At 44.4% G+C, this 12718-nt stretch overlaps 1 protein-coding gene across 2 annotated transcripts in view; it reads left to right on the top strand.

Annotated features, from left to right (window-relative positions):
- DENND2A (DENN domain containing 2A) overlaps window positions 1-12718 on the top strand; it is a 74425-nt gene that overhangs the window by 28344 nt on the left and 33363 nt on the right. For both annotated transcript variants that reach the window (XM_014517925.2, XM_014517924.2), the window contains exons 2-5: window positions 3431-3529; window positions 6712-7932; window positions 9097-9224; window positions 12084-12205. In XM_014517925.2, the coding sequence (XP_014373411.1) occupies window positions 3444-3529; window positions 6712-7932; window positions 9097-9224; window positions 12084-12205 (1557 nt within the window). In that variant the 5' untranslated portion in view covers window positions 3431-3443. The remainder of the gene's footprint in view (window positions 1-3430; window positions 3530-6711; window positions 7933-9096; window positions 9225-12083; window positions 12206-12718) is intronic.

Here is a 12718-nt window from a genome sequence, read left to right as displayed (position 1 = left end):
AAAGAGGAAAACTTAAATTAGAAGAAAACCAAACAACTACTGCTGGGGACGGATGATTACAGCTCATTTCAAGGCCATTTCCTGCATGCCAACGATGGATCAGTAAACAAGCGCCTCTTTTGCAAACACAAAGCAGGCAGGAACTCTGTTTGAAAGAGAGAGGTCATGGCAGGTCTCACTCTTTTTGGCAGCAGGAAGTTCCTATCACATGACCCTGGGAATTGTGAAGTCTTGTGCATGCAGAAGATATGAGGACAGCCTTCTGCTCTGAGGCTGCATCCTTCCCACAGTCTAGTCAACAGGTTTGAGAGCTCCTCCCTTCTTCTGTTCTTCCCTGTCCCTCTTGTGTCATTCCTTCACTTGATTAGCTAGAAAATGGCATCAGATGCCTGCATTGTTGGACAAAACAATGACATAGATTCCTGAGCGTATTCAAATGGTGAGTCTCCAACCGGGGCTTGACAGCTTGCCTCCCTTCTGGAAATTTATGGGCTGTGATAGGCCAGCGTCCCAGTCATAAATCGATGGAATACTTCTGAGTTCACTCCTTTGGGGTCCTGCCATGTCATGGCGGGTTTGAATATTCTCTCCTTGGCTTTTGTTTTATAATGAAAGTGACTGTAGTGCTGGCCAAAGGTGCCAGATTGCTGTTATGTTCTTCCTGACTGCTTATAAATTAAATTAAATCCCCGTGAGCCTTACAGAGTTTTGCTTATTTTCCTCTGTAAGACTTCTAGTTTGCTTGTTGTGCTAACTGTACACACTGAAAGCAATACTTTTTTGAGTGACGTTCCAAAACTGGTCAGCTGGTCATTGCCAGAGGAGACAGGAACTAGTCACAATCCATGAGTTGCATCTACTAAGTATAAAACCATTCCACCAGTAAAATTGCCAGATTATCTCTTCTGCGGGAGGAATGATGGGTCTTTCTGTTCTTATTGCTCCAGTGAATCTCCGTAGGTCTTTGCAAACCTGGATGTGCCCATTTTCTCTTCATAGTAGGTACTATACTGCATTGTGGATTCACCTTTCTATTCTATTCTATTCTATTACACCTTTCTATTCCATTTTGGACAGTTCTTTAGGACATAACAGGACTAATAACCAGTGTGGCCCACCTTTATCAACAGAGTCAGCTTATTTTCTGTGAATACTGTCCCAGCTTCCTCTGTGTATTTTATGATGTTACTTCCCATGATTGTGGTTTGGTTCAAGAAGCTGCACATGGTGGCCCCATTAACAACAGAGTGCATGTCTACATGAGATGCTAACAGCGCAGTAGCCTAATAATACTGCAAAGTAGCATCACTTAAAAGGCGTTCACCAGCGCTACTGCACAGTAACTCCAGTTACTGCACATTCATTTAGTATTTGCTTATACAAGTACTAAATTAAATGCGCAGTTACCACTGCTCATTAATGAACGTGTAGATCTGCCCAGAGGTATCCAACATGTGCTTTGCCTTGCACTTTGAATGTTACTGCACATCTGTTTGTGCCTGAATGCTCATTTTGTCCTGATTTGCCAGGGGTCTTTTAGCAAATCTTCCAAGTCTGAATTTATTGGGTAAGAAGTTGCTTGCATCTGGGAATAGACTTCAGAGTTTGCCACAAGAGAATCTCTAGAATGCTGAATGAATTAAGGTGTTAGATACAGTCAGTCATCCTCTTCTATTGCTACTATTACTACAGGTGTGGTTGTTATTTGTTATATATGGCAGTAGCTAGGCACTGTACCCACAGAATGTGACTGTTGTGCTCGGCACTGCATAAGCACAGAACACAGAATTTATATTCTACAGCAAGTGAAAATCTTAGTTACAGCTATGCAAAAATTTACTCATCCAATAGCCTGGGTGAGTCATTCTTTGGACAGGGAGTGAATGTCATTAGTTTTTCATTATCCTGAATCATAACAGTTAATGGGTGGGTGAATAGATCATGCTCCTAGGGCTGGTAAATTTTCCTGACAATTTTGCAAAGTTGCTCTGTGTTTGGAAGTGAACTGGGTGTTGTTCCAGATACTAATGAGGAAGAGAAGTAGAGGGGCTTATTGTCCAGGGGATAGAGTTGGCTAAATGGTTAGCAATAAACTGCCTTGAATGTGCACACATTGAGTTGACCCTGAGTTCACTCCTCATCTTAGAAACGGTGTCAGTGTGGGGTGAAAAGAAGGAAAGAAAATTCAGAATGAACAAGCCTGAATTATTCCTATTTCTCTCTCCCTCAAAATGCTTGGTGCATGGAAATGAGAGATCCTTTTATATATTCTTTTTTTTAAAAAGTAGGAACTACTAACTTTCCCGAGGTACTTGCTGGGGCTGCCAAACTCCAGGCATGACAGAGTAGCATCGAAGTGCTCAGTCAAGTGGACAGACTCCAGAGGCTTTGAGTTTTTCAAAGTATTGTGTAAGAGACAATGACCTCTTTCCTCTCATTGAAATGCTTTTCAATGGCTGCAGATAGTGCGCTCCTGAGAAGGAGTGAGAATGCCCTGTAAAGTGGGTTGTTCCTTAAGGACCCAGAGCTGATTTTTCAGGCCACTACAAAAGGAAGAAAAATCTGTTGTGTTGTGAGACAAACCTGCTCAAAGAAGAGAGACTGATGCTACCCCACAAAGAATAGAGCTCCCCATGCAAAGATCAAGTGAGCACCGACCAAAGCAACTTCTGCAGCTGTAGGACCACATCCATCCTGAGTGGAATCCCATTGTTTTTAGTGGAGGTACCCGGGTGAAGTTCCCCCCTTAAATCCCTACAAAGGAAATGAGCAATAATCTAAAATGCCCCACTGATCTGAAAATACATTAGGTAACCAGGAGTTTTAGTCCACCTTTAGTGTCATAAGCAATATACCTTGGTATTAACTAGGAGACTAATAATGCGGCACATCCCATGGCCTTATGAGCCAGAGACAGATTAATTCCATTGATCAGAGTAACTACAGGGTTAGTTTTATTTGTTAAGTCATTTTTACTGTCTCGTGGGAGAAGGCAGATACCCTAGGGCTATGATAATAGCAGTGATAGCTAACAGTTATATAGCGTAGTATATGTTCAACTCACTGTACAGACATTGGCTAGTTATTATGAATCGTGTTTGTTGCAGTAGTGCCTAAAGAGTAACCCTGAACGGGCCCCCATTGTGCAAGACACTTTACAAATTCAGAGTAAAAGACCATCTCTGACTCAAAAGTAAAAAAAATGTTACCATACCCCTAACAGGGAGTTGAGGTAAGCATTGTCATTCCCATTTTACAGATAAGTAAGTTAAGACAGGGACCTGCATGGCTTCCTGCTGCTGTTACCTAGCTGGAATTCTAGGGGCAGGTTTTGCAGGTGTGTTGAATGGGGGAGGGAAATGAGAGCTTTCCTATATTCAAACATGCAATGATACCTCTAATTATTTGTGTGTTGCTTTGACCTCCGCAGGTGAACCATCACCATGCCAGGTGCTGACATGATGACAGCTAGTGAGGCAGGCGACGTGAGCAGCAAATCTGAAAACAGTGTCTGCCGATCTCTTGAGAGGTGAAATGTCCTACGTTCCTCTTTTTATTTTTCCCCATGAGGAGAAGAGTGTATCATGACTTTTCATTGGCCTACTTTCTGTCACATACGAACACACAGAATTTCAAACTGGGGTACACATACACATCTAATGGGTTATGCAATGCCTTGCCAAGGTGTAATACATGCCTAAATGTTAATGGCAGCAGAGCTACTGATTCGGCAAGGTGCAGTAAGTAATGGTGTTGCCATGAATTGGTGTTGGCACCAACACTTTTCTATTCAGAGATGCATTGGGTGTTGGGGGTACAAGCAGCAACATTTTGCAGGTGCAGATAAAGGGGTATGTAACCACAGAAATTTGAAAACCACTGCCCTAAAACTTGCATCCAGCATCAGTACTTCCCAGCTTGTCACACTCTGCCTGTAGACCCGCAGGTTGTGTATTTAAGCGCCACATTTGGATATAAGCCTTTTAACCACTGAGAATACCACCATGCTGTACTACACTGGGAGGGTCCACACAGTTAGAGGCATAGTTTGCTTCAGCCATTACACTGAGCTCCCTTGTACCAAAACAGGCAGAATGTAAGGGCCCCTGAGACTTGGGAACAGTGAACCTGGCCAGTATCACCCTTCCCTTTAGTAAAAGAGGGTGCCTGTAGTCATGTGGGGAGGTTGCTCTGACGTGCTGTAATTACAGTGTGTCAGAGCAGACTCAATTAATCAAGACTGCTGGAGTATGCCAGTTAGTGTGCTCTAGCAGCCTCCACATCTCATGTATCAGTGTCCCCAGGCTTCAAAATGGTGGCAGGGATGCTTTAACTAAAGCTCATTAGACTCACCCCACCCCACCCCACCCCACCCCAGAGCGCATGTAAAAACACCCAGAGATTCTACATTCCCAGGCTGGGTGTGAGCTACAGCTGGATACACAGTGGCTATCAGGCTTGCCTACACAACCACTGCACCAGCATGAAACTTAGGGGTGGTCTGTTCATGTCCTTTTGTACCAGTGAATCTAAAATGAATGTATTTGCATTGCTGCTGTCTCAAATAATTAATTAATAGTACAGGCACTCCTCACTTAACAACCGAGTTCCGTTCCTGCGACTAGGTCATCAAGCGAATTGGTTGATAAGCGAGGAGCCGGCCCTTGATACTGTGTGCCTTGGCTTGAGACGCCGCGCTGCTGTTTCGTAAGTCCGCGCGGTCGTTAAACAGGTAGGTCGTTAAGTAAGGAGTACCTGTAATTAAGTAGTTCTATCCCTTGCTATGGCAATGTTGTTCCAATTGTCTAAGTCCTAGGTTGTGTGCTTTGTGGGGCAGGGGCTGTCTCTGTGTTAATTTGTAGTGTCTAGTATGGACTCTTTGGAAGCCCCTCAATGTTTATTGCTTTAGGAATAATTACCAAACATAAAGGTGTAATATTATTATACTAATATACATTTGGAAAAGGCCTGAGAGAGTAACACTGTTGAGAAAGGTGTCACTCTAGGTTCTTCCTTCTATTTCCTACATCTCAAAGTCAGAAGAGATCCTTGTGATCATGTGGACTGACCACCCGTGTGATTGTGTGGACTGACAACCTGGTAGAAGCCATAACATTTCACCCAACAATTGTTGTATTGAGTTGGATTAGGGCCCATCTTTTGAAACAACATCCAGTCCTGATGTACAGACTCCAAATGATGGAGTATTTATCACGGTCCTTAATCTGTTCCAGTGGCTAATTTCTCACTTTTACTTCCAGTTTGAAGATTGCTGACTTAAGTTTTCAGCCAGTGGCCTTGTTAGGCTACTTAGAAGTGCTGAGTAGAGTCTAGGGTAATGTTGTCAACATCCCTAATCACAGGATCATAGAAAGTGAGGGTTGGGAGGGACCTCAGGAGGTCATCTAGTCCAACCCCCTGCTCAAAGCAGGACCACCCCTAACTAGATCATTCCAGCCAGGGCTCTCTCTAGCTGGGCCTTAAAAACCTCCAAGGACAGAGATTCCACCACCTCTCCGGGTAACCTGTTCCAGAGCTTCACCACCCTCCTAGTGAGAGAGCTTTTCCTAATATCCAACCTAAACCTCTCTTGCTGCAACTTGAGACCGTTGCTTCTTGTTCTGTCATCTGTTGCCACTGAAAGTAGTCCAGCTCCATCCTGTTTGGAACCCCCCTCCAGGTAGTTGAAGACTGCTATTAAATCCCCTCTCAGTCTTCTCTTCTGCAGACTAAATAAGCCCAGTTCCCTCAGTGTCTCCTCGGAAGTTATGTGCCCCAGCCCCCTAACCATTTTCGTTGCTTGTCGCTGGACTCTCTCCAAATTGTCCACATCCTTTCTATAGCAGGGAGCCCAAAATTAGACACAGTCCTCCAGATGTGACCTCACCAGTGCAGAATAGAGCAGAGTAATTACTTCCCTCAGTCTGCTGGTAATGCTCCTACTAATGCAGCCCAGTATGCTGTTAGCCTTCTAATCTACTCATCTCTTTGGTAGCTACAGTCTAATACAGTGGAGGCCAACCTTTTTGGCAGGACTGCCACAAATTAGTGTCACACCTTCCCTGAGTGCCACTCCAATCCCTTTCCCTTGCCCAATCTGCTGCTCTGCTTTCTGCACCCTGCCCTGTGCTCCCTGATTTGTTGCTTTGCTTTCTGCCCTGTGCTTCCTGGTTTGTCTGGTGCCCTGCTTTATGCTCCCTGCCTTACCTACCATTGTGCTGCCTGTCCCCTCCCCAATCTGCCATACGCCGCTTACCGTCTGCCCATGCCATTTAAGGCACCTGTACAACAGGTTGGCTACCTGTGGTCTAGTAAGCTACTATCCATTTGGTTTATCTGTCAGTATACCTCTCTAATGTTCTAAGTACATAGAAATTCTACTAGTCATTTAAAAATACAGACATACATGCAAATTTGATGTACTGTCGAAATCAATACACGTAATCCAAAACTATAAATTCACACACCTGCAATCATCTCCACCATTAGAGAAAGTATAGGGCAATAGGTAGATTTTGTGCCGAACGTGGGCTTTGTTTCAGGAGGAAAGTAGAGGAGACAAGGACAATCCCCAGAGAAAGCCTTGCAGCAAGACTGTCAGCAATCAGCCCAAGCATCCCATCTGACCTCACCTTTCTGGGCAGAGTGTATAGAGCTGATGAACCAATGACCAACAGAAAGTAATGCTTCTTTTTTGTCTTTTCTGTGTAGGATCAAGGTATCAAGGGAAAACAATAAAATTGCTGGGGAAGAATTAGAAAGACTTTCATTCAGGTGTGCCAATAAAGACTCTTCTGAAGGAGCCAACATCACTCTGCATCTGGAACCTAAAGCTGAAAAAGTTTCTTCTGTGCTGAAAAACCCATTGACAGCACTGGAGAACTTGATCCTGAATCCAAAGCTAGACTGCTTTCAGCAGAATATGCTGAGTCCCAAAATGATCATCAGTGACCCATCTGTGGATCTCAGTGTCAAAGAAAACAGCAAAATCCTAAGGAAACAAATCAGAGGCACTCAGAACTCATGGTCATCTGGAAAAGTTGGTTTCAGGAATAAGTCCTTCAGCATCAAGGACAAGATTTCTGAATGGGAAGGGAAAAAAGAAACACCCTCTCCTGTGGTTGCATGGAAGGAAGATGAGCCAGGAGTGAAAGAGGAGCAGAAGACATCATGTGTGGTGGAAAAGATGAGTGGGGAAGTTTTGGTGAATTGGAAAGTAGACACCAAGAGGCTTGTAAACTGGGAACTGGAATGCAAAGGGATGGCAAAAGAGAATGAAAGGAGAGTGGGCACTCCAAAGGGTACAGGACAAGGAGTGGAGAGGAAGGTAGAACTGAAGGAGAAGGAAGAGGAAGTTGATGCCAGTGTTGGAAAATGCAAGGAGGTGAAAGGTGGTAAGTGGGAGGTCCAGAAAGAGAACCTTTCAGTACTGAATCAGGTGAAGAAGTTGGAGCAGGCCTTGAAGGAAGGGTCAGCAGAGCTGCAGCCTCAGTTACCAGGTACCTACTATTCCCCACACTGTCTGCCAGAGAAGGTATTTGAGGGACAGACTCCTTCAGAGGGCCAGGAGGGCATATGTGGCTCTGAACTCAATAAGGGGCTTCTCAGCTTGGATTCGGAAGGCAGTGAGCCAATTTTTGGTACTCTAGAAGAGGTAAAACCATCTAAAGTGAAATGCAAAGACCACAATGTGGAGAATGTATACACAGAGCCGGGAGCACCAGAGAAGAAACCCTTCATCAACCCCTTGCCAAAGCCCCGACGGACTTTTAAACATGAGGGGGAAGAGGGCTGGACTCCAGGAGCTAGAAATAAGAGAAACTTGCCCCCTCTGCCATCCATACCTCCCCCTCCTCTTCCCTCTTCTCCTCCTCCTTCAGCTGTCAGCAGAAGACTGTGGAATGGGAAACATAAGAACAATGCTGACCACAGGTATTTGTTATTTCACTAATGCTGGGGTTGGAGCTCTTCATTAATTTGCCTTTGAGGTACTGTTCTACTGAAAGAGGGTTCCACAGAAATGACATCTCATCAGGGTCCATGTCTTGACTTTGTTCATAAAATAAAAAGCTGGCTTTCTCACAGCTTCCTACATTTACCCTGGGAACTGAAAGTGAACTAAGGCACCATTGCCAGCCATCTTGTGCTCTCAGTCACACCTCTGCAAGCCTGCTGAAGGCCAAAAGTAATTCACTGGGGCAAGTGAGGCCAGACTTTGGCTTGGAGATCCCATCACTAGTGATAGTGTGCAAGAACAAATGATTCTAACTTGACTTTCTGATCCCAGGGTGAATTTCTGGTGATATGCAGTGTACAGTCACACCTTTTTTTCAATCTGGCAGTCTGTTCACTTGCAAACTGAGCAATGCTGATCAGGAGTCCTTGAGAGACGATTGAACATGAGACAATTGACCATGCCATTTTCACAGAGTGACTCTTCAGAATTCAACTGCCCTTTCAAATGAGGTCTGTTCCTTTTTGCTCAATCCTTGCTGGAGAATTTTCTCCTTAGCTGTAACTACAAATATTTTGTAAGTGGGGGATCTCCTGCCTCCTTTGATTCCACCCTCAGTAAAGGATCTATTTTAAAAATAAAAATCCCTGACTTCATTTGGACTGGAAGAGGGAAGGAGATGAAACCTTTCCATGCTTGATTGGAGAGGACACTCCATTATTTTTCTTTCGTGTTCCCTTTGTGGTTCAGTGTGTGATTATTGCTGTCCTACACTGTTCCTAAGAGGCATACTTTTCCACATAGTCAGTAGGGCCTGAGATGAATAGGACTGCTAGTTCAGTAAGGTACTACTTCTTATTTCACAAGGTCCCGCATAGTGTCTTGCACCTGTGTCATACCCATTACAAGATGAATAATCCATTGCAGTCCTATCATTTGCTGACTACTGTCACTCTCATGAAAAACAGCTCTCACTGTGTCCTCATTGCTTCACATGCTAAAGGGGGGGTCTGTAAAGCAGGCTCTTCATTCTGCTGGCTACATGACATGCTGGAGATTAGCCAATGAAATTGATTTAATGGGCTTCTAGAAGCTGTTTGTTTATATCACAATTCTGTTTCCTTCTCCCCACAATGGCACAGGAAGTCTTATGAATTTGAAGACTTGCTACAGTCGTCCTCCGAGAATGGCCGGGTGGATTGGTACGCTCAGACCAAGCTGGCCCTCACACGCACTTTATCAGAGGAAAATGTCTATGAAGATATTCTAGGTAGGACCTTTTGCGGGGTGGGGCTGGAAAACTAGAAAGGTTTGTGGACAACAATAAGTACATGTCACACTCTTTGGGGTGTCTGAAGAAAGTATATTTATTTGCTATGGGTGCACTGGCAAGGAGGAAGCAAAATGGAATAAAACCTAATGCCTCAAAAATTAGCCAGAGGATTTTTGGGACCCAACTTTTGAATTTTATTCTGCAAGGAAAGACGTTAAGTGAACTTCTTCACACTGGGATAGGAAGGGAACAGGTGCTGCTATATCCAAAAAGGTTGGTTCAGATGGTGGGGGTGGGTGTTAACCACAGGTTCTCGGGAAAAAGCAGGATACTTCTGTTTGGATCCAGACTCTGGCTGGTTAGTGAGGTCTCACGAAGAACATTAGACTGAATCCCAAGAGGCAATGTTCAGGGCTGTCATAGGTAAGAAGAGGACAGTGTTTGATGTACATTTTTAAAACTGTCTGACTTTGGCACAAGTTAGGGGGCCCACATTTGCCTTCTTTCCCCTGCTGGTTTTGGGGCCAAAGGGATACAGAATGCCTTAGCAGCTGCTGATTTTTCTACCGTTCAGAACCACGATAGAAGGGTCACCCTGCCAGCTGGAATAACAAGGGTAGCATTACAGGGCTAACGTACTGGCAAATCTATCCATTCATGTAAGACTATGCCCCTCTCCCCACACTTGCAAAGAACTCAAACACCATGCTGAAATTCCTACCCCTGAAAGCTTTGGATTGGAAAGGTTAGAAGGAAGTGGGTTATTGATAATAGCAAATGGGACACACTTGGGGTTTTGTTTCTTTTCTGTGCACTTAGGCTCTGCCCAGCTCTGTCTGGAGCTAATGATCTTTAATTGACCCCTGCAGCCCTGGGGCTGTTTTCATGCTGTGTAGAGGAGGAAAGAGCTGATAGGGATGTCTGCAACAAAGCTACAATTTTATATTTCACCAAACCACAAGCTGGGAGACTTCACCAAGGATAAACAACAACAATTAGAAAACATCACCAGTAGACAAGGCTAGGAAGGAGGGGTAGTTTTTAATAGTTCAGCCCTTCCTGCTACCACAGAATGCTAGCAGTAACCCAAAGAAGGTGAACCCAAACACACACATATGCACACACTCACATGCTCATGCACACATTTTATTGCTCTTAGTACTAGAACTGTCTACATGTCACTTAGTTTTCCATCCCACTATTCTTGTATTCCATCCAGCACTGTTTACTGGGAGTCCTGAAATTCAGCATAGAACAGTCAGGAGGAAGGGTTTACAGGTTGTGGTGGGTAAAACTGTATATCCCAGACATGGTGCCGAACACTGAAAACCACATTGGTGGCAAAAGGAGACCTGCACTGCCACTTGTCTCAAGGACTAATTCAAGTGTTTTCAATGCTGTTCAGAGATGTACTATTGAACTAACTTCTCTTCATTGAAAACCCACCTCCAAAACAAGGTCTGTAGTTCAGGGATAGAAATGGGTGTCTCTCCAGCATGTTCACCCATGGCTTTCTTTGCTACTACCACAATCAGGAGAATTTCTACCTCCCTCAGGTTGGTGAATTCAGACACTAGTAGAGCTGCTTGCAGATGTGTAAAAAACCTCCCAAAAACTGTGCTTTACTGGAAGAAGCAGTGCATTAGTTCAACCCAGCTTTGCAGCATCTGTATAGATCAGGCCCTTCAGTGGGCCTTTTTGATACTTCAGCTAAAACTTCAGCAGGACTTTTTGACACCTTTATCTAATAGCTGATTCAATCAGCTATAGGACAAAAGCGCCAAAAATCCCCACCAAAATCCCCAATCTATCAGTTTGCTGCAAAGCCAGATTGCACTGCCTCTTCTGGGCATGCACTGGGCTTGGCGCAGGAGCATTTTGTTTTTCTTTTCCAACGTCTGCAAGCAGCTTTAGGAGTGAGTCAGACACAAAATCATAGTAACAAAGACTGAGGCAAGAGCAGTCTTTTCTGTTGTGTTCTTGTATGATGACTTCAGCTGCTTTCCCTCCGCACGTTGGACTCTGGTACAATAGGTTGCTACATAGAGCAGACAGGGAACACAGATGTATGGGTCCAAAAATAAATCTGCAGTTCCTGCCTCCTGAGGCCAGCAGCTCTTGGCCAGGGAACAGGAGATCTTGGTTTAGACCTCCTCAACCAGGTCTCTATCTCCTGCTTCATGGCAAAGTGCTCTAACCACCAGGCCAGGGATTAGGCATTGCCTAGTCCAGTGATTCTCCATCTTTTTAGACTCAAGGCACTCATCCAAAACTTTTCAAAATTTAGCAGCACCCCATGTAAAAAACTAATATAAATATATTACTAACATTGTAGTATAAACACTAATTGTATTAATTCATATGTTATTAATCAATTGGATCTTTATAATTATATTACATTCACCCCACTGCCATTGTTGCTGTGGCCAGGTAGAACTACACCATGTGCCACCTGCAGAGCCAGATCTAGAAGTGGCTGCTCCATGAGTATGTGCTCTTGCTGTAGCCCTTTCTGGTCCAACCTTTTATGGTGTCTCCCAGAACCAGAGGCACGTGGGGCAAGTAAAACTTGTCTCCAACAGCATAGGGCTGAATTTGAGGGTGTAATGGGTCTTTTCCCTCTCTAATCCCTGTGGCCTGATTCTGCAGTTATAGATAACTGTGTCAGAGTTTGGAAATGATCCAGTAACCAGCTGGATTCCCTGAGCTGGAGAGAGGGAAGTGAGCGCAAGAATGTTTGAGAGCAAGTCTTTATAGCAGACTAAGGAAAGGCCAGAGGATCCCAGTAGAGATTTTATGGCCAACTTCAAGGATTTTTTGTGTTTCTTACTTAGCACTTGTGATTTGTTGCTGCAGATCCGCCTTCGAAGGAAAACCCCTATGAAGACATTGAGACTAATAGCCGCTGTCTAGGAAAGAAATGTGTCCTGACCTTTCCAGCATCCCCCACCTCATCAGTTCCTGGAACCCCCACCAAGGTATCTTGTACAGCCAGCATGACTCAAATATCCAGTTCCCAAAAGGATTTGCGTTAAATCCTGACTGCCACTGAGGTCAATGGTGTCTTGCCATCAAGTTTAACTGGGCAGGATTTCCTACTTCATATCTTAGCTACTGAGATAGAGGCAGAATATGGGGAGCTGAGGCCCATGAGCACAGGATTTCCTGAGTCCACCTTTTGGTATAATGCTGATTTCACTCTTCTCACAATGGGGCTAACACCTGAGCAGCATGTAGGTCTCATGCATCCAGAATTCACTTAATAGTGGGAGCTAGGACGACATGTACCACTTTGGTGCTGCATCACAAGAACAGAAGTGTCCCGTCACCAGGGGTCATGTTAGACAGCATCCTGTTTTGATCTTTTTCATATATCACTTTGTGTTCCCAGCAAAGCCCCTTCCATGCATGCCATTTGGAGGAGAACAGGGGTATGCATAACAGATTACAAAACAGATTACAAAATGAAGAGCAGCTATTGGATCTTGACC

The sequence above is a fragment of the Alligator sinensis genome, unplaced genomic scaffold, assembly GCF_000455745.1.
Source record: "Alligator sinensis unplaced genomic scaffold, ASM45574v1 scaffold74_2, whole genome shotgun sequence".
Lineage (NCBI taxonomy): Eukaryota > Metazoa > Chordata > Crocodylia > Alligatoridae > Alligator > Alligator sinensis.
Note: the sequence above shows the minus strand (reverse complement) of the source record. Positions and strands in the feature narration are given on the sequence as shown.